General features: G+C 40.2%; 2 protein-coding genes across 3 annotated transcripts in view; one reads left to right on the forward strand and one right to left on the reverse strand.

The window, feature by feature from the left end:
* Positions 1-8,070: 8,070 nt before the first annotated feature.
* SMIM15 (small integral membrane protein 15) lies at positions 8,071-18,919 on the forward strand. Of its 2 annotated transcripts, none has more exons than XM_070743305.1 (3): positions 8,071-8,175; positions 14,578-14,640; positions 17,338-18,919. In XM_070743305.1, the coding sequence occupies exon 3, from the start codon at positions 17,366-17,368 to the stop codon at positions 17,591-17,593; it is 228 nt and encodes a 75-aa protein (XP_070599406.1). In that variant the 5' UTR covers positions 8,071-8,175; positions 14,578-14,640; positions 17,338-17,365; the 3' UTR covers positions 17,594-18,919. The 2 variants fall into 2 exon arrangements, 1 of the variants encoding a protein (XP_070599406.1); XR_011558357.1 differs by lacking the exon at positions 8,071-8,175 and adding an exon at positions 8,524-8,704.
* The window catches only part of NDUFAF2 (NADH:ubiquinone oxidoreductase complex assembly factor 2), a 50,273-nt gene continuing 46,237 nt past the window's right edge, over positions 18,278-22,313 (reverse strand). Inside the window, exon 4 of the mRNA XM_070743303.1 lies at positions 18,278-19,808. Within this exon, the coding sequence (XP_070599404.1) occupies positions 19,572-19,808 (237 nt within the window). The 3' untranslated portion in view covers positions 18,278-19,571. The remainder of the gene's footprint in view (positions 19,809-22,313) is intronic.

Below are 22,313 nucleotides of genomic sequence, written 5' to 3' on the forward strand. Positions count from 1 at the left end.
AATCAAGTAGATGATGTTACCTTTCTCAGTAGGAAAAAAAAATATTGCAATTGAAAAAAAATCTGTCTTTGGAATAAGCCAGTCATGTGTATCAAGGATTTACATATGTCTAAAAGCATAGTGTTTATTCTGACAGTTTTGCTTCACACCTGATTGTTAACCAGGAGGACAATCACTATAGTCTCCATCTACTATATGTGGAGGAGTTGGTCATTCTATCAGTAAAAGATTTGAATTCACCATAATCACATTGTCCTTGTCATATAGATCCCTAAACATTTGTTCCAGTGGGCATTCTGGGAGTTTTGAAAGCATGCTAAAGGCATCGCCATAAAATGACTACTATAAGTATAACTTATAATAGAATACCCTACGAGACTAGACTTTCAATCCTGGGCCTAGAAAGTTTAGAACTAAGACGCCTTAAACAAGATCTAAGTATTGCCCACAAGATCATATGCTGCAACGTCCTGCCTGTCGGCGACTACTTCAGCTTCAACCACAACAACACAAGAGCACACAACAGATTTAAACTTAATATTAACCGCTCCAAACTTGACTGTAAAAAATATGACTTCAGTAACCGAGTTGTTGAAGCGTGGAACTCATTACCGGACTCCACAGTGTCATCCCCAAACCCCCAACACTTTACCCTTAGATTATCTACGGTTGACCTATCCAGATTCCTAAGAGGTCAGTAGGGGCGAGTACAAGTGCACTAGAGTGCCTTCCGTCCCCTGTCCTATTGCTCTCCTATATCTCCTATACCTTTCTTCTATTCCTATGTCTCTTCTTCTATCTATTACTACACATTCTTTTCTATTATTTCTTAGATATATTTTACTATGAGTATCTCCTCTATAACCTTCATCATGTATTTTACTATGTGTATATAGATATATACCCACTAAAACCCTCATTGTGTATTGGACTAACTAACTACCTACCTACCTACCTACCTACCTACCTACCTACCTACCTAAATAAATAAATAAATAAATAGTCACAAAAGCTCAATTTACTTAGAGAAACTTCTTACATTTTCCTCCTACGCCAACTAGAATTCTTCAAGGGCACTTCCAAATAAAGCAGGCAGCTCTCTTTGTTTTTGATTTCTTATGGTGTCTACAGAGGATGAAGGCCCCCAAGGTGCTCTTTCAAAAGGCAACTCAACTTTCTTTGTTTTTTCTTGAAGATGTTTCGCTTCTCATCCAAAAAGCTTCTTTCAGTCCTCATCCAGTGAAATATCTTCACAAAAACCCCCCAAAGAAAATCCAGTTGCCTTTTGAAAAAGCACCCTTGACACAACCATGACATAGACATGAAGGTCTACAAAACATTCTTAAGACTAAGTGAAGTGGGCATTCTAATTTTTAAAAAAATCCTAAAAAATAAAATAATGTGATACATGGAGCCAATTAATGGGCATATCTTAGAAAAGAACCAGCAAAGCAGTATTGAGAAGCTGGAGAACAACAGTAGCCCCCAACTGGGCAGATGCTGGATTTCAAGCTCATTTTTTCATAATGTAAGTCACAATGACATTTATTTATTTAATTTTTTTTATTTATTTGTTTTGTCAAGTACGTATTGATGGTATACAAATATATAATAATATTTATATACATGATACTAGTAAAAGCTCACAATAAACTCAAATGTAGCAAGCTTTTGATTCCGTTCTTTTGTACTATCTACAAATAAATCTCTATACATAAATAACATCCTATTTATAAATAGATATTTCCAGCTTGGAAGACACTTTAAATTGAATTAAATATTAAATATATTCTCTTTAATCTAGCTCCACATATGAATCTGAGAATTTGTAATGATTATCACCTATTCTGATTACTAGCACTAGCTTGAGGAGAGAGATCAGTTTAGCTATACAGTGTTCCCTCGATTTTCGCGGGTTCGAACTTCACAAATAGCCTATACCACGGTTTTTAAAAAAGTATTAATTAAAAAATACTTCATGGTTTTTTTTCTATACCACGGTTTTCCTCGCCTGATGATGTCATACATCATTGCCAAACTAATACTTTTTGAAAATAAATAACAAATAAATAATTATTGTTAATAAATAATTATGTTTATAAATATCAGGATCACTAAGTGTCTTATTCAATGGTGAGTACCAGTAATAATGGTGAGTAAATTGTTGTTAAGGGAATGGGAAATGGTAATTTAGGGGTTTAAAGTGTTAAAGGAAGGCTTGTGATACTGTCCATAGCCAAAAATGGTGTATTTACTTCCGCATCTCTACTTCGCGGAAATTCGACTTTTGTGGGCGGTCTCGGAACGCATCCCCGAGCGAAACTCAAGGGAATACTGTATTCATTTCATATGGTCAATTATAAAGACATAGTTCAAAAGATTAAACAGTGATTCAGCTAACATTTAAGTCAGGAGGTAAGAAAAAAAAATGCTTCCCCAGCAATGTAGCTGCAGGCTAAGGATTTTTCTGATCTCCATTTCTCTTTCAGCAAAATGTAACTACTGTATAACAAGAGGTAGATTTAAAGACTATCAATACAATTAAGGCTTACAGGCTATATCTCAACATTTTATGATTGGTGTGTGAAATGTTCATTGCTTCTGAAAAAGGTAACATGCTTGAAACTGGAAATCTATGCAGCCAAGCTGTCTTGCATTAATCTAATAAGTATCGAAAAGCTTTAAATCCTCTGGGTAATTCTTCTTTGCAAGAATCATCTCCACGTTTACACTAGGGTAGAGTTTGAACATCTCAATTGAACTCGGCTTAGAAGCCAAGCAATGAAACAAAAGTCATTTATAGGGTACTGGTTGTTCAGAATTAACGCATACTGCTCAAAAAAATAAAGGGAACACTCAAATAACACATCCGAGAGCTCAATGAATGAAATATTCTCATTGGATATTTCATTTGCACAACTATTCCATTTGCACAACAGCATGTGGAATTGATTATCAATCAGTATTGCTTCCTAAGTGGATAGTTTGATTTCACAGAAGTTTGATTTCTTGGAGTTATATTCTGCTGTTTAAATGTTCCCTTTATTTTTTTGAGCAGTGTATTTTTTATTTGTGATGACTCTATTAAATGACTGCTGAAATTCTCCCTTCTTTTGTACCATTGTTTCCTAGATAGCATCTCTTTCTCTCATTCCCCCAAGGTCATCTGCATATTCCTCTACATCAGTGTTTTTCAACCAGTGTGCCACGGCACACTATGGTCAGGTGTGCTGTGAAGCTCAGAGAGAGAAAGGAAGAGAGAGAGAAAGAAAGAAAGAGAGAGAGAGAGAGAGAAAGAAAGCAAGAGAAAGAGCGAGCGAGCGAGCGAGAAAGAGAACAAGAGAGAGAAAGAGAGAAAGAGAGAGAAAGAAAGAAAGAAAGAGAGAAAGACATAGAGGGAGGGAAGGAGAGAGAGAGAGAAAGACATAGAGGGAGGGAAGGAGAGAGAGAGAGAAAGACATAGAGGGAGGGAGGGAGAGACAAAGAGAGCAAAAGAGAGAGGAAGGAAGGAAGGAAGAGAAAGAAAGAGGGATGGAGAGAGAGAGAAAGAGGAAGGGAGAGAAAGAGGGAGGGAGAGAGAAATAGAGTGAAAGGGAGGAAGAGAGAGAGAGATAATTTTTTTGTCCAAACTTTTTTTAGCTGCAACACCCCCCCCACCCCCCCACCCTGCTCAATGTGCCCCAGGGTTTTGTAAATGTAAAAAATGTGCCACGGCTCAAAAAAGGTTGAAAATCACTGCTCTACATCAACATTCTCATTCTTCCTTGTTGGACAATTTATATCTACTTCAACCAGAGATAATGGGTGCTGTAGTTCAATATATATAAAAAGCATTGCACAAGAAAAGACTCTAATTTAGATAAGGAACTAAAAGTGAAATCTGCAGAGTGAAGGTCATGGAAGAGTTTAGACCCAGTTAAGAACTTTATGTGGACAATAAGGAAGAAGATCTTGAGGAAGATATTCAGGGGCTGTTACCTAGGCTAAAGAGACTAAAGCATGTTTAAGTCCAGAACAATGAAAATAGGCATTGGATGCTGCTCAGCTAGATACCTTCCTAATTCACCAAACCATACCAAAGAGGAAGAGGTACAACACAATCAAACTTGCAAGATGTTGTCTTTAAGCTATTTAGGGTGAAGGAACATTTGACAACTTATCTTTAAGGTTCCTGTTAAAATTTAAAGTTTATAATTCAAGTTTCTTGATTTGGTTTGAAGGCTAGCCTGCATCCTGCAATGCATACAAAGTTTCTAGACAATATGAGAGCTTATATTATAACAAAATAGGTTGAACATCCATTGGGTTTGTATCGGAGGATCCACACTATGAAAGGCACAGTAACATGGTTAAAATTTTACCTCTTTTGCACATATTTTGCAGTTGCAAGCTCACAAATATTGACTCTTGCTGGTTTGTAGCTATGCAATACATACCATGCCTGCATGTTTAAAAAATAATTTAACTTTTAATAACATAAAAGGAGTTTGGTTATTTCTAGTAGAAGTGTAAAAAAGTATAAGATATATTACCTATTTGGTGATGTGTAAATACTGGATGTATGTCATACAAGGCTGACAAAGTGCTGATAGAGCACTTATTTTACAAGCTGGGAAAAAAAATAAGCACCAGGAAAAATAATTAATTCTCACAGCCCTTCAGAAAAGCGTCACCAACTTAGAACTGCAGAGGAAGCAGCATAATTCACCCAGAAACAAGGGGGATATTACTCAGCAGGTAGAATACAAAAGAGTCAAGGAATTATGCCAGATAAACAGTTTGTGAGGAAGCATAACAATAATTCACTCCTGGGGACAATTCTTTACAGAGCAATAGCCTGAAAGTCATACTCAATGTAGCTGAATTAAAATCAACTGTGCTACCTTTAAGATTAATCTTTAGAGGCAAGATGCAAGAGGACTAAATGATTCTAGGGCACTAGACACATTGAACGTGAAATATTTACTAATAGTATACAATTATTTGGAAAAAAATGAACTTATTAAACAGCCCCAGGGTGGCAGTCTAGGAAGTTGCTATTTTTTTCACTGCTTACATATTTTTCCTAAATGCTTACCTATTTTTAAAAAATATAGAGTTTAATGAAATCTGGCATATTTAAAGCTTTAGATGATTTTGCCACCAAGGAAGGGCCACATGCAATACCCCAATCTTTTCTTGCAGCTTCCAAAGCTACTCAAAGCACAGATGTTTAAGGGGGGGGGGGCTTGGGAGGGGAGGACCCTCAACTGACTCCACCACCAAATTCCTCAACCAGAAGTTCCATATTCTGAATCTGAGGGAAAGGGAAATTAATTGCAAATAAATTGGCGGAAGAATTTTTTAAGTAGGATTATCCATTTATTTATTATGTATTTATTTAATTGGATTTGTATGCCACCCCTCTCCGAGGACTCGGGGCGGCTCACAGCATATATATTATAATGTAGCAATACAGTTTATCCAATTAATATACTACAAAAGATCCTTAAAAATCCTTTAAAAATTCATTTATTCAAATTAAATGCAGAATAGTGAAGTTTCTCAAATAAATGATTGCTCGACTACCTTAGGAAGATGGTGACAAATCCATCCATCCACCCCTTATCTATCTATCTATCTATCTATCTATCTATCTATCTATCTATCCTCCATCTATCAGCCATCCATCCATCCTCCATCTATCTATCGAACCTCCATCCATCATCCATCTGTCTGTCTGTCTGTCTGTCTGTCTGTCTGTCTGTCTATCTATCTATCTATCTATCCTCCATCCATCCATTGAACCTCCATCCATCCTCCATCCGTCATCTATGTATCTATCTATGTATCTATCTATGTATCTATCTATCCATCCATCCATCCATCGTTTTTTTGTTTGTTTTTACCCATTTTACCATCTGTGAAATCCACAGATTTTTTTTGACTATTACTCGCAATATTGCGCAGTTAAAAATAAACGTTAGACAAACGTCACGAGGAAGTTTGGACGAAGGTCGAGGGCTTGTTGGGCTGAACTGAATTCCGCGAAGTCTTGCTGGGATGGAGCCCCCTCTGAGAGCAACAAGATTTATTCCCAAGCAAACCCTAGCCTTGCATTTCATTCCACCAAAAGTTGGCTTTTTACAGGGTGGGACATCACCCACCACATCGCCCACGTTCAACTTGCTGCAGGACAAGAATTACATTAACATCAACGAAACGGTGGGATAAACTCATGAAAGAAAGGATGCAAAAGGATAGAATGAAACCCGAATGGTAAAAATTAAAATATTTTTTTTCTATTTTAGATAATTAAATAGAATTGTTAAATTATCCCGCAAGCAAGCCGGCCGTGGCAAACTGATCCATTCCTCCAGTAATACTACAAGCCCTTTTTAAGGGCGTCTTCAGCTTTAAATAGCCCCACGTGCTCGCCGCCCCCTTCACGCCCGTCCGGTGCTCACGGCTCTCCCGCCCTCCGGAGAGAATGCTGTTTGGGCTTACAGAGCTAGAAAAGGTTAGAGGTAGAAAGAGGTAGTTCACTTCTGGGTTCAATTTGCATTCTCCACCCCCACCGCCGCCCCTTTCAATGCTTTTATTCTGAATTTCTGCTTCCAGAATTGTGTGTGCTCCAACACTGGAGGGGTTTAAGAAGAGATTGGACAATCATTTGTTGGTGTAGGGCAGGGGTAGGCAAAGTTGCCTCTTCTATGATATGTGGACTTCAACTCCCAGAATTCCTGAGCTAGCAAGATTGGCTCAGGGATTCTGGGAGCTGAAGTCCACAAGTCATCGAAGAGCCAACTTTGCCTACCCCTGGACTAGATAGAAGATCTCTCCAAGACCCCTTTCAATGCTGTTATTCTGAATTTCTGTTTTATTCAATAGCTGTCTGTTTAATTTTCTGTGAAATAATAGTATAATTTTTTTTAGGATTTCCCCCCCATTAGGTAGCAAGAAAGATGTTTGAAAATATCAAATCTTCGTCTTCAAAAGCTTCATCCATATGGATTCCTTACAATAGGTGTGTGTGTGGGGAATGCTTATGTACCACATGATTCTTGACAAATGCATCTTTTTCTTTTATGTACGCTGAGAGCATATGCACCAAGACAAATTCCTAGTGTGTCCAATCACACTTGGTCAATAAAAAATTATATTCTATTTTATTATGGAAACAACGAGACATTTTCACCCCCTGATCTGAGGGTGGTTCAGGCTGTCTTTTCCCTTTTTTGTCCCAAAAGGGGAAACTGCCAAGTAAGGGAGTTCAACGTGGCACGACTTGGGGATTTATAAAAAGTGGATCATGACAGCTATGGAGCACTTTGTCTGAAGAGCTGCCTTTGTTAGTCAAGGGTGGAAGAAATATTTACTGGGCTGCGTTGCCGCTCAAGTTTCAATTTGCCACAACTGTGGCTGCAAAAATTCACATGAACCCAAGAGACGGTCCGTTTCTCAACCTCAGCAACTTCCAACTTCCAAAATTCTCCAGCCACCGCAGCTTCTGGAAGGTTTCCCAGCAAATCAACCCCTCCCTAAAAAATTCTCTATTATTTTCCACAATGATAGTATTACCATGAATTCTAATGATTTCTTTTTTCCCCCTCTCCTTCTTCCTATCTACCGTATCTACTTACCTACCTGCCATATCTATCTATCTATCTATCTATCTATCTATCTATCTATCTATCTATCTATCTATCTATCTATCTATCTATCTATCTATCTATCTATCTATCTATCTAATCTACCTACCCACCCACCCACCCACAGGACAGTTTTTTGGAAGATACGTCTGTATATAAACAGACGTATCTGTTTGTATTTTGTATTTTTGTCAAGTACTTATTGGTAGTATACGTAGATATTGGTAGTATACATATAACACTGTTTATATACAGGTCGTCTGTTTATATACAGACGTATCTTCCAAAAAACTGTCTATACGTTCGTTCAAAGAAACTGTCCCGTTCCCTAAAAGGCAGAGAGATATACAGACGTATCTTCCAAAAAACTGTCTCTCTATACGTTCGTTCAAAGAAAGTCCCGTTCCCTAAAAGGCAGAGAGGCGGGGTTTCCTATCCGGAAGGGAATGACGTAATTCCTCTCGACGTCCGCTCGGGAATACCGGGGAAGGCGGGCTCCAGTCGGAAGTTGGGCTTACTTTTACTTCCTCCTTCCGGTTGGCGGGTGAGCGAACCCTCGAGACAAAATCTGGGGAGGGGGGGAGGGCGGCGGGGGTCAGGCGTCCCTCATCGGTGGGGAGGGAAGGTGGCCGCGCGCGCTATGTCGGGCCGAGCCGGGGGGGGGGGGCTGTCTTCGCCGTCGTGCGCGCGCCATATGCACCCGCGCCCCACCTTTGCTCGCTGCTCTCTCTCCTCGCCTGGGCGGTTCCCGGTGAACCGAAGCCTTTCCCCGGCTTTCCGTTCCGAGGGCGGAGGGGTGGGTGGGACGACGGCCGCTGGGCTTCTTAAAAGAGTCTCAGGCGAACGTCCCGCGCATGTTAGTTAGGGTTGCTAAATGTTTTGTGGTGCATCTCGCTCCTCTGTGGAAATTCAACAGGTGAAGTCCTCCGCGTCCTCAAGGCGCAGCACGGAGCCGAAGTCCGTGGGGCAAACGCCCGGGAAATTCCCGGGCCGCTCCACACTCTGGGTCACATTCTTCCTCAGCCCCGCCCAACTTGTGTGTGTGTGGTTGTGGGGAAGACAGGAGTGTTAAGGTGTGCTCTTCGCCTGAATGGATATAAAATACAGGTTTTGTCACTTGCCTCCTTTATTTGTATTTTTGTCAAGTACCTATTGGTAGTATACGTAGATATTGGTAGTACAGTATACATATAACACTGTTGATATACAGGTCGTTCTTTGTCAAGTGGACCAGGTGAAATTGAAGCCTTCTTTAAAAAGAAACCATCACAAAAACATATATGATAGAAAACAACGTACCTTTTCTAATGAAGATGATTGAAGATGAAACATCTGTTTTCTCACCTTCAATCATCTTCATTTTTGTTTCATTAGAAAGAGCATGTTTTTTTCTATCATATATGTTGTTTTTGTGGTTTCTTTTCAAATATGGCTGCAAAAATAAGTCAAGTGGACACCTGGTCCACTTAACAAGAATGACCCATATGGGTACTAATAAGAGGGAAACATTACCCCAGGGATGGTAGGCTTCCTCAGGCGTTGTGTTAGGACTCACAATCTTAAATTTAAAATAACTTTTTTTTTCTGCGAGCACACAGGCCCATATTAAAATTTATTTATTTTATTTTATTTATATGCCGCCCAACTCCCGAAGGACTCTGGGTGGCTTACAACAAAGACATCTAAAAAACAGTTAAAAGGAACAATTAAAACCTCTTTCTTAAAAAACATTCATATCTTTTGTGGCCGGATCTAAAAGATGTAACGTTTGCTCAATGGCACAGCCAGGTCTTTAAGGCTTTCCAGAAGGCCAGTAGAGTGAGCCAGCCTGCTCTCCAGAAAAAATGTGCATCTACCCAAAAGTATACAAAGATATTACGGGTTGCGTTCATGTCACTGCTTACAAATCCTTCTCTACATTCCAAGAATATCAATTGAGTCCGGGAATGCTTTCCCAGAACCAACCTTTCCATGGCCCAACAGACCCAATTTCAGAATTGAAAGCAGGGAAGGATGGTTGTTCATGTCGTTCAATAGGCATTAGATCAGTAGTTCTCAACCTTTCTAATGCCGCAACCCCTTAATACAGTTACTCATGTTGTGGGTGACCCCCCAATCATAAGTCTAGCGCCAATTCTCCCAACAGAGCTTTAAGCTGATTGGCAGGAAGGTATGTAAATGCCTGATTGGTCGAATGATAAAAATATGTTCCAAGGTGCCAGAATAGAAGCTTTAGTTCTTAACACTATGGGAAAATCTGTCTTTTCCGATGGTCTTAGGTGACTCCTGAGAAACGCTTGTTCGACCCCCCCAAAGGGGTCCCGATCCCCAGGTTGAGAACCACTGTACTAGATATAGGGAGGCTAAGGCAACTTTGTTCAATCTAGGCAATGTTTTGAAATGTTGTAAACTTTCAACTCCAACCTAATGCTATGAATTGTTTTCTTAGAAATAATTCCTGCTGTAATCCATGGTGGCATGCAGAGCCATATCTGAGGGTATGTGAGGCGTTGCCCTATGTCAGCTCCAGCTGGCCAGTTGATTTTCGGCCTTCCAAGGGGCAGGGAGAGGCCATTTTTGCACTCTCCAGACTTCATGAAAGCCTCTGGGGCCTATGGATGGTGAAAACGGACCCAACGAACTTCCGGTAGCCTGTTCAGCCCGTTTTTTTGCCATCTACAGGCTCTGAGGCTTTCCTGAAGCCTGGGGAGGTGGAAAAATGCCCCAATAGGGCCTACCAGAAGTCCAGAGGCTTCAATGAGGCCTGTGTGCATGTGTAGGGGGAGGCAGCATGGGTGGGGATTGTGCACCGATGCACAGGGGGTGTCTGTGTGCCAAACACACAGCTGTTTGGCACCCAAGCAAAAAAAGGTTCGCAATCACTGGTACAGTGTTGATTGGTAGCCCTTTTGGAAAAGGGTGCCTTCAAGTTTCTCTTGATTCTTGGAGATTGCCTGCGCTATCCCTACTGTTTTTTTATTGCTGCGTTCCTAGAGCTGAGATCATTAGCCCAAGAATCACAGAGTTGGTTTTGTATCTAAGTCCCAAAGAAGCTTTTTCAAAACACAACTGGAATTTCTGTTTTTTTTCTTTGAAGAAGAAAGTCCAGTTGCCTCTTGAAAAAGCACCTTTGGGACAAACCATGACCTGAATGACTGGGAATCTCCATAGATGGTTGTACTTACAGCAGGAATAGAACTCACAACCCCTGGTTTCTAGATTGATGCTTTAACCACTACACTAAACAGGCTTGTGTGACAGATTACAGGTAGGGCAGTATAAAAATATAATCTCATGATTTTCTGGAGGGATTTCTGTCATTGTTCAAAGAGTAGAAGTCCACATATAAAAATGTAGACCATTTAACAGAACAGAATAATAGAATTGGGAGGGACCTTGGGGGTCTTCTAGTCAGACCCCCTACTCAAGCCAAAGACCCTATCATTTATTAGAATGAATATATACATCTAAATCCTGATCTTTACTTTGGGAGTGATATTTACATATTCTAATGCCAGGCCTTGCTATTTGAGTTTTTGCTCATTTAAATGATGCTCTTTAGATTCTTTCTTTGAGCAGTTATAGCATCATTGTTCTTTAGAATATAGTCAGTAGTTGTAAATATATTAACTCTGCAATGAATTAGAAACTTTTCTACTTGAGTATCCAAGTCCACACACAATTTTTTGATGGACAAGGATTACAGTGGGCACAGTGATTGAGAACAATGTAGGCAGGACTTGGAAGGCCGAATTTTTAGAGGATTCAAGGGTCCTTTTAAAACTGGTAAATTTTCAAGATTGACATATAGACTTTAAGGATTTACCATCTCAGAATGACAGGCAAGTATGCCACCGCTTTTCGGTAATTGTGATCACTTAGTTAAGTGGCCTCAGACTAATTTCCATACCCTACAATAAGTTCTGGCTTGCTTGCTTCTAACAGAGCAATAAGAGTAACTACAATTTGTAAAGAAAACAGTGATGGCTGTAAAATGGGGGTATTTTTAGTGGCTACTCCTATTAGTTCTGGAGAATAAATTCAACAGAATTAGAGCATGGACCTGAGAATTTTGATATTAACTATTATTGCTACTTTTGTGAGTGAACAGAAATGAAGTAGCGGGTATTTTTTTCTCCCAAATATGGGAACAGGTACTAGGTTTAAAATAAAAATAGCTTATATATAAGCTTTAATACAAAGTGCATTTTGGAAGATGAGAAAGAATTTTAATAGGCTGTTTCCATCTTTAAAAATTGGAAATTATTAGGTTTGCTTATAATTCCAGTTTTCAGCATAGATATGTCAAAGACCTTTTCAGATGATGTCTCAGATGTAATAATGCAGAAGCTGTATTTTTATTAAGGTAACATGATTGAGATAGAAATGAGAATTTCAAAAATCATTTTGCATGCAGATTGATGTATCATAACCAACTCTTAATACAGTGGTCCCCCGATTATTGCGAGGGTTCCGTTCCAGGACCCCTCGCAATGATCGGTTTTTCGCGAAGTAGCGCTGCGGAAGTAAAAACACCATCTGCGCATGCGCAGATGGTGTTTTTACTTCCGCCGCAGCAGCGAGGAGCCGAAGATTGGGGTTTCCCCGCCGCCCACGCAAACTCCTCGCTGCTGCCGCGCCCGCCGCTTGTCTTGTCCGCCCGCCGCTTGTCCGCCGCCTGCCTGCCGGCGCGCCCGCCGCTCGCCCGCCCTTCGCCCGCCCACGCCGTTCGCTCGCGCCGCTTCCCAGCTGAGTCCTGAAGCCAGAAGGCAAAGGCGAACTTCCGCGTTTGGCTTCGGGACTCAGCTGGGAAGCGGCGCTGGGGTTTCCCCACCGCCCACGCAAACTCCTCGCTGCTGCTCGCCCGCCATTCGCCCGCCCACGCCGTTCGCTCGCGCCGCTTCCCAGCTGAGTCCTGAAGCGAACTTCCGCGTTTGGCTTCAGGACTCAGCTGGGAAGCGGCGCTGGGGTTTCCCTGCCGCCCACGCAAACTCCTCGCTGATGCCCGCCGCTCGCCCTCCCGCCAGCAAGAGGGGGAAGACCCAGGGAAGCCGCCCAGCAGCTGATCTGCCCGGCGCCATCTACGCATGCCTGGCCATAGAAAAAAGGGCGCGCATGCGCAGATGGTGTTTTTACTTCCGGGTTGAAAAATCGCCATATAGCCGTTTCGCAATGATCGGGATCGCAATACCCGGGGGATCACTGTATATGGTTCAATTCACTGCCTTGATGCAGACTTGCTTATGCAAACATCTATTTAGAATTGCTTTTAAATGTTTTCCTCAAAAAAGTGTGAAGAGAAAATTAGTCCTTTTGTGCTAAATTTTCATTTTATTAAGAAAATATGCAAAGTTGCCTGAAGATAAAATGTTTGTTTTCCTGTTTCACTGGATCTATTTTTTTCTTTTCAATTTCCTTAAGTTTTAATAGATGGGACATTTAGGGAATTTGCCATTTTTGTGAACAGTTTAGCAAATTACTCTACTAATCAGTTCCACATTTTTAAGTAGTACTTCAAATATTTAGAATTTGTCTGAAACTTAGCAGCAACTGAACCTTTGATATTTTGATATAGAGGTAGTCCTTGATTTACAACAGTTCATTTAGTGACCATTCAAAATCACAACGGCACTGGAAAAAAGTGACTTATGAAACTATTTTTCATACCTAACAATTGTTGTAGCATCTCTATTGCCACATAATCAAAATTCAGATGCTTGACAACTGACTCATATTTATGACGATTGCAGTGCCCTGGGATCCTGTGGTCATCTTTTGAGACCTTCTGAGAAGCAAAGTTAAAGGAGAGGCCACATTCACTTAACAACTGTGTTATTAACAACTGCAGTGATTTGCTTAACTGTGGCAAGAAAGGTTGCAAAATGGGGCAAAACTCTGCATTGCTTGTCAATTGGTTTCCGGACTCAATTCAAAGTGTTGGTTATGACTTATAAAGCCCTATATGGCATCGGACCAGATTTCTAGCGGGACCACCTACTGCCACATGAACCCCAGTGACCGGTTTGGTCCCACAGAGTCAGTCTTATTCAGATCCCATCAACTAGACAATGTTGTTTGGCGGGGTCTACAGGGAGACCCTTCTCTTTGAGGGCCGGGCCCTCTGGAATCAGCTCCCCCTGGAGATTCATACGTCCCCCCACCCTCCTCACTTTTCGTAAGATTCTTAAGAGTCATTTATGTCATCAGGTTTGGGCGGATTAGATCTTGGTCCCTGGCCAACGAATGTTTGTATGATCGTTGTACGAATGGGTGTGATTGATTTTAATATTTGGGATTTTAGATAGCTATTTAAATTTAATTGGATTAATGCTATTGTAATTTACTGTTTTTATGTGTTGTAAACAAACAAATAAATAAATAACTAAATCTTAACTGTCTTGCTCAGCAATGGAAATTTTGTTCTCAGTTGTGGTAATATGTCGATGACATAGTTGGGTTCCACTTACCTTCGCCACCAGTTCGTAGCACGATGTTTCGCATGCGTCCCCTCGTACAAGTTAACTTCCATGCATGCTCAGAAGGTGTTTCCAGCCCCAAACACAGCTGAGGAGCTGCTCAGCTGTGCTTCAGGCAAAGAAATAAAGGTCGGTAGTAACCCGGGGGAGGGCAGGAGGGATTTTTACAAAGCGGAGGATGAGGAGAAATCATCCAAATTGAAAAAAATCGCTACCCCTCCTCCCCCCAATAAAGAGATGGTGGTTTGCATGGACCGGCACAGACAGAACTGGATCTGTGATGCCATCTTCATGTCACCAGCAGGTTGCTAACAGTTTAGGCAATCTAGTCCGAACCGGGAGGAAACCACCCCTGGTAGAGCACTACCAGTACAATATGCAGCATCATTTAATGCCACAATTTGAAATGTTTTGTATTACTGCACAACTTCTACAAGCTGCTTTACATTTCTCAATGTTTTTTCTTTTAGTTTTTTATTACAACAATATCCAGAGTTGCCGTGTTGCTACACTGGAGTTTCTTGACCTGTTGGGTAAGTTGTGACATCTTTTATGTTCCTGGAAAAATTTCAAACATATTTCTAATGATTAAAATTTAATAAAATTATTAAAACAGTATACAGGATTCTTGTTATCCTAGTAGTTTCAGGTGCAAAGGATCAGGACCATACATTAAGTTGCAGTTTAGAAGATTTATTGCTCTAGTCTATATGTAAAAATCTAATCAACTAACAGTCAATACAGAATTGGCACTAGATAAGAGTTAATGGAATTTCGGGGGGACGGGGGACTTAGATCTCTTATGGCAAGGAATGAGTCCAGATTGGTCACTCTTAAATGTAAATGAGCAGGCAGAGCAAGGGGCAGAATTAAGAGTGACCAATCTGAATTCTGTCCCTGGCTCTGCCTGCTCATTTACACCTAAAAGGACTTGAAAATGATTTAATAGTCATGCTATTGACTATGAAGAGGTACCTGATTTAGGGATGTCTTTCTGACCTAAGATGAAAAGAAAATGGTGGTGAAATGTCATCTCAATGCCAGTTTATGATGTGGTTCCATCCTCTTTAAGACCATTTTTAAAAAATGGTTGGGTTTTGGCCAACAAAGGGTTTTTTAAAAAACTGGTGGGGTTTTTTTTTGTATATCTGTATTGTTAACAGTCTTTGTTTTGCAGGAGATTCTGTTTTTTATTGCAATGTGAAGTTTTTGTTAAAGTTTGTATTGAAGTAGTTTTTCCTCACCAATTGGAATCAGCATGTTCCTTAATGTAGTGCAAAGTAGTGCTGCTTTGCAGAGCTGCCTTGACTCAAAAGGCAATTGCTGTAATAAAGTGGCACTCAACATTATTCCTGATCATTTTGCTTTAGTGGAACTTCCTTTTGCCCAGAAGTGCCTACAGGTAGAATGCCGAGTCCCACTAATGTGGTGGTTTGAAGACTCAACGGAAACAAAGTGCTCCTTCAAGGCTCCATACAAGCTGAATCTACTGATTTGCATTGCTGTGACATTAGGACCACTGGCAGGGCCAAAGATCTACTGGGGACCTGCAAAACGGAGGGAAGGGATTATTTTCTTATACCTGTTTCCTCCTCCAAATGAGGATATTCTGTCCAAGTGAAATCAAGCCAGTTTGCAGGGTTAGCAAAAATTAGAAACTGATTTGGAAAAGTATCAGGGAAGCTTTGGATTCCCACTGATCTATTATTTCCTACCTTGGTAAAACATGTAGCCGCCCCGAGTCTATGGAGAGGGGCGGCATACAAATCTAATAAATAATAATAAACAATAATATTGGTTGATCAATTCACAGCATATCCCTGCAGTGGTTCAGAAATGCCATTGTAGCCTAAATTTAAAATTAAATTTATATTTCACATACTAAAGTAGGGGTATACCTTGTCTTGAATGAAACGAAGAACTAAAGGTGACGTGACAGCAGTGTTCCTATATCTAAGGAGTTGCCACAGAGAAGAGGGACTTAACTTATTCTCAAAAGCACCTGAAGCAGAAAAGAAGTAAGGAATAGACCAACCTAGAACTAAGGAAAAATTTCCCAACAGTTAGGACAATCGGAATGATTTGCCTCCAGAATTGTGGGTGCTCCAACACTGGAGGATTTTAAGAAGAGATTGGAAAGCCATTGTCTGAAATGGTATAGGGCAGGGGTAGGCAAACTTCAACAGTCAAAGAGCCCTTTGCACCCCGTTTCCCACGGAGAAACAACTCTGCGTGGTCGTGGCCAACTTGACATAACTTACTCCCACCCAGTTACATGACCCCCTTGCCACGCCTACCCAGCCAATCATTAAAATAGAGAACTGGGAACCATAAACTCCTTTTCCCTCCCTCCCCCCCTCTTTCCTCTCTATGTCTCTCTCTCCCCCCTCTCTCCCTATACAGTATTCCCCCTTTCTGTATCTCTTTATGGCTCTCTTCCCCTTCCCTTCTCTATCTCCCCCCCCCCCCCGGATATCTTTCTCTCCCTCTCCCCATCTTTGTATCTCTGTGTCTTTTTGTTTCTTCCCCCTCTCTGTGTATCTATGCCTCTCTCTCTCTCCCACCCCTCTCTCTGTAGCTTTCTCTCCTTTTCTGTGTCTCCCACTCTCTCTATCTCTCTCCCATTTGCCCTATGTGTATCTCTCTCGCTCCTTCTCCCTCTCTTCCCCTCTCTCTGTATATCTCTTCCCCTCTCTCTGGTTCTTCTCCCCTCTCCTTATCTATACCTCTCCTCCCATATCTCTCTCCCCTTCTCTGTGTCTCCCCCTCTCTGTATCTCCCCCCTCCTTCTGTATCTCTCTTCCCCTCTCTGTCTCCATCCTTTCTCTGGATCATGCACACACTGGCCAGCTGATTTTGGGCTTCCTTTTCAGCCATTAAAGCCTCCTAAGCCTTCAGGGGGACCGAAAAAATGGGGTCTACTGGGAGTCCGGAGGCTTCATTGAGGCCTATGCGCATACATGGAGCGGGCAGCATGGGTGTGCACATGTATGGAGGGGAAGGCATTGCATTATAAGTTTGGGCACACATGTGCATGCTATCACTCGTGCACGCACCCTTTTGGCACTCGAGCCAAAAAAGGTTTGCCATCACTGGTATAGGGTTTCCTGCCTGAGCAGGGGGTCGGGCTAGAAGATTTCGCCCAAGCCCCTTTCAATGCTGTTATTCTGAATTTCTGTATTATTCAGTATCTGTGAAATAATAGTATTACTTTTTTTTTTTTTTTTTAGGATCTTCCCTCATTAGGTAGCAAGAAGGATGCTTGAAAATATCAAATCTTGGGCTGAGTATATTGTGGAATGGGCTGCAAAAGATCCATATGGATTTCTTACAACAGTGATCCTTGCGCTAACACCTCTCTTCTTGGCAAGTGCGGTGCTATCATGGAAACTGGCAAAAATGATCGAAGCTAAGGAACGGGAACAAAAAAAGAAACAAAAACGCCAAGAAAACATTACAAAAGCTAAACGAACAAAGAAGGACTAAGACTTCAATTTCACTGGGCCAAATTTTGCTGGCAATGCACTGTTACTGTATGTGTACCTTTTTTGATGTATCCTTACAGAAATGAGACATGACAGATTTTTTTCCCTGGAATAATGTATCCTTAATTTGTGCTATTAAACATTTGTGGTCATGAATTTAATTGCTTTTCTAAGAACTCTCCTAATTTTTTTTCTAATCTGGGATAAGAGCAAAATGTAACTTTATAATACATGTGTAATAACTATATAGATATGAATTATTATTTTCATTAAAATCTGTCTTATGATTTTATACCATGAAAAATAATTGTTTAATAATTTGCATATAATTATGTTGTATTGTAAAATGTTCCTACATTGTCTTAAGAATCCCAATTTCATACTGAAAAGTAGTATTTTCATTATGGTTTGTGAGAAACAGATTGTCTCAATTATATAATCCAAGATATCTTAAATTATCATTCAAAAGCTTCTCCTTGTTAAATGTAAATGATAGCAACCTTATGTATAAAGTGGGGGAAAACATAAAATATGATTACTGGAATAGTTTGTGCATAGCTGTTGGGTAATAGTTTCTCATTTGTGTTGCATTATATCCTTGGTGGCTACACACTTGAGGACAAAGCAATAGTGAATGTTTCTAGATAAATGTAGGCAACCACTAAGTCTCGTAACAACCAGAATCAATGGTTACAAATGCTCTAAACATGTTTATTAGCAAATTGAAGGCAGATTTTAGGGGCTCTTGTCCAGCTCAGACCAAATGACAAGCATTCTCCCTGTAGCAAGCCCCTTTGGCTGTTTTCACAAAATTGCTATAGAGACTTCTCATTCTAAATTATGGCTCCCCATTAAGTCAATAACTTGACTTTGAAAGCAACAATTCATGCCTGACAGGGCAAATAATTAGCGCCCTGAAATTCCTTTTATATATCTTTAGTCAAGCCTTGCTGTTTCAACTCTTCAAAAACCAAGGCTTCTTAGAATCATCTTTGAAAGTCCTGTAACTTTTCGAAGCCTATTTCTTTACATCCAGTTAACTTATACCATAAAAGAGGTATCTCACCTATAACATTGGTTTGGTGAAATTTGATTACTTAATATTGGCTTACTGATCTAAAAATAAAGTTAGGGATTATGTAGGATAGGAAGCTAATCATTCATCTACTAGTGACTGCATCTCCTGACGCAAAGGACGCTAAGCACAAATATGCATTTTAAACAAAATGTATAGGACATTTACATATGCTCATGATTGCACATTGTTATTGATTTGTTAAGCTATGGAACATTACATACCTACTTTAAATAAACAACGTTTAAATTAGCTTTGTTAACTTGCACAAGTCCTGACATTTATTTATAATGGGAAATTTTTAACTGCAGCGTGCTCTGTCCTAAATAATTATTTGTGTTTAGTGACATTTAGAACCTTGTCAAAACCTTATTAGACAAAAGTAGCAAATATAGCTCTTCACAAGCAACATTTTGGGTCCACTTCCATAAACAAATCATATTTTAATACGTTAGGAGAAGCTGCAAACTCGTATGAATGACTACATTTCATTAAGCAGTTTTGAACGTGAGAAATTATAATAGTTTGACAGGTTTAAAGAAAATATCTGCAGGCGTAGCATACATTGGATATGCCATACACACACTCTTAACATTAATTAACAGCTAGAATATATATACAGTCATATAGTACACCATCTGTAATGATTACAGCAGCACTAAATTTTATTGAAGCATAATTTCACCGAGAACATTATCAAATGATTTAAGGGGCAAAAGAATTAAGAGATGGGACATTTTATAAAAAGCAATTAAACATTTCCACAAGAATCTAAGCATTTTGAAAAAGTTGCTAAGCTTTTAAGTATAACCTGGAATTTTTAAAAACAGTATATTCATTCATATTGCTCATGTTGCCTATTTCCTGATGCTTTGCATGGGGGGTGGGGAGAAGGGGGTGATGGTTATTTTTTACTTTCAGGAGGAATCCAGGCCCCAGGCTGAAATGTATTTGCTGTGCTGACAGGGTCTTCTGAGCGTTCGGGCTTTTTGTAGCTGGAAGCAGCGGCATGTCCTGTAAACTTTGTTTGAAGGGGTCCTACCTCAAGACCCTCTTTGACCTGAAGGAGTCTGCTTTTTTCATCCAAATCTTCAACCTTAGCTTTCATTTCACTTCTGTATTTCTCATTCTGGATACATTCCTGGAAAGAAAAAGAAGTTAACATATTGAACTGACTGAAAGGAACAATGAATGCTAAGGAGACACACTTTGCTTTGAGTGGGTAGGTTGTGTTGCTTTCACTTTTCCCAACAGAAGAGCTTGGCTCATTCAGCAAGCAGCAAGTAGCATTTGAAGAGGCCAGGAAAGGCAGCTCCATCCAGATTCATCCAACTGCATCCAGATTCAACTCATTGGAGTATAGGATGCTACTTCATTTTTTCCAGGCACGCCCCTACCTTGAATTGCTGGAGATCCCTTTAGAAGAATGTGGCAAATTTGCAGCAAATTGATGAGCTAATCGTGGATTGAAACCCTTCTATCAGTAAATATCAAACAAGAATAAACTACTATACACATAAATGTTTAATGGAAGATTTTAAACATTAGGAAGGGACAACCTAAAATATTGTAGGGTCAAAAGAATAAAGGAAAACTTAAGATGCAAAAAGAAAGCAACAGAAAAATAGAAAAGAAAGTGATATAAGGAAGTGGCTTCTGATCTTCTCTACAACAGCAACTACAATTTTAAACTGACCTCCCTCAAGTTATATCGTAACTCTTTTTCTCTTCATGCTCCATCCTAATCATTAAAACCATAAATCACAATTTATTCTCTTTTAGACAAAAAGTCCATAGAGTTTTTAATTAAACCCTAGCCTCCTGGCTGACAAATGTAGTATGTTTTGATGTGTGAATGGTAATGAATGATTTTAACTCTTAGTGTTTTTTAAATTAATTGAATTTTTTAGTTATGTATACTGTATATTGTTTTTCGACATGTGAGCCGCCCCCAGTCCTCTGAGAGGAGTGGCATGCAAATATCCAATCAATCAATCAATCACAAATAAACATCGCAATCTAGAGGATTTAAAAACATTTCAGTGAAACCATGAAGGAACTACATTTTCTATTTTTCAGAGATATTTAAAATTTGCTTGTTTCATCAACCCAACAATCCCAGTTGTCTTAACTATGGCTTGGAAAACATCTCATTTCCTTCTGTCTGGAGGACAGAAGGAAAAGGGGGGACATGATCGAAACATTTAAATATATTAAAGGGTTAAATAAGGTCCAGGAGGGAAGTGTTTTTAACAGGAAAGTGAACACAACAACAAGGGGACACAATCTGAAGTTAGTTGGGGGAAAGATCAAAAGCAACGTGAGAAAATATTATTTTACTGAAAGAGTAGTAGATCCTTGGAACAAACTTCCAGCAGACGTGGTAGGTAAATCCACAGTAACTGGATTTAAACATGCCTGGGATAAACATATATCCATCCTAAGATAAAATACAGAAAATAGTATACGGGCAGACTAGATGGACCATGAGGTCTTTTTCTGCCGTCAGACTTCTATGTTTCTATGTTTCAACCGGGGGTGGGTTGCAGCTCACCTTGCTACTAGTTCACTTGCTCCTGCACCACGTAGTCGTGCCTCATGGACATACAAAAAACTCCCCAAAAATCCAACACCCAAAACCAAAATGCCAAAACCAAAATGGTGGCATATGAGCAGTGCCGGAAACTACTTCTGCGCATGCTCAGAAGAAAACATAAAAAAAAATTAAAAATAGAGATGACAGCAGCCACAGTTCGACTGATCCAGTTTGACGATGTTATCATGACATCACCAATGAGTCACTACCGGTTTGGGTGAACCAGAAGATACCCACCCTTGATCTCAACCTATGCTCAAGCTTGATTTCAGTTTCGGCACCTTTCCGTCTAAATCTATGGCTGGATTCACAAATTATTATTATTTATTAGATTTGTATGCCAGAATACCATCGGACCAGAATACCTTAGGGACCGCCTTCTGCCGCACGAATCCCAGCGACCGATTAGGTCCCACAGAGTTGGCCTTCTCTGGGTCCCATCGACAAAACAATGCCGTCTGGCAGGCCCCAGGGAAAGAGCCTTCTCTGTGGCGGCCCCAACCCTCTGGAATCAACTCCCCTCCGGAGAATAGGACTGCCCCCACCCTCCTTGCCTTTCGCAAACTTCTAAAAGCCCACCTTTGTCGCCAGGCATGGGAAAATTGATTCCCCTCGGCCGCTTCATTTTATGTATGGTTTGTTTGGGTTCTATGAGTGTTTTTAATCAAGGGTTTTTAACTTTTGTTTTTAATTGTATTTTATATTCCTGTTGTGAGCCACTCCGAGTCTCCGGAGAGGGGCGGCATACAAATCTAATAAATAAATTAAATAAATAAATGCCGCCGTTCTCCGAAAACTCGCTATATTATATTTATTTTTAGGTTAGCACAGTATACAGACCCAATCACTGGCTGCTTCTTCTCTTTATGAGCCATGGTTTATAGCTAGCACCATGTGAGAAGCAGTCTACTAGACGTTATTCAACCAACTGCTTAAAATGCATGCTTCAGAATGAGGAGTTACCTCATATGACTTTGAATATAGACTTCAACATCTCCTCCCCCAGCCTTTTGGTTGTGAACTTCACCCTTTCTTGAGCACCCAAAAGTG

This window comes from Erythrolamprus reginae, chromosome 2 (assembly GCF_031021105.1).
Source record: "Erythrolamprus reginae isolate rEryReg1 chromosome 2, rEryReg1.hap1, whole genome shotgun sequence".
Taxonomy (NCBI): Eukaryota; Metazoa; Chordata; class Lepidosauria; order Squamata; family Dipsadidae; genus Erythrolamprus; species Erythrolamprus reginae.

Bases quoted from the DNA above. Each gene is read 5' to 3' on its own strand.
- SMIM15 (XM_070743305.1), top strand. From the start codon at position 17,366: ATGCTTGAAAATATCAAATCTTGGGCTGAGTATATTGTGGAATGGGCT.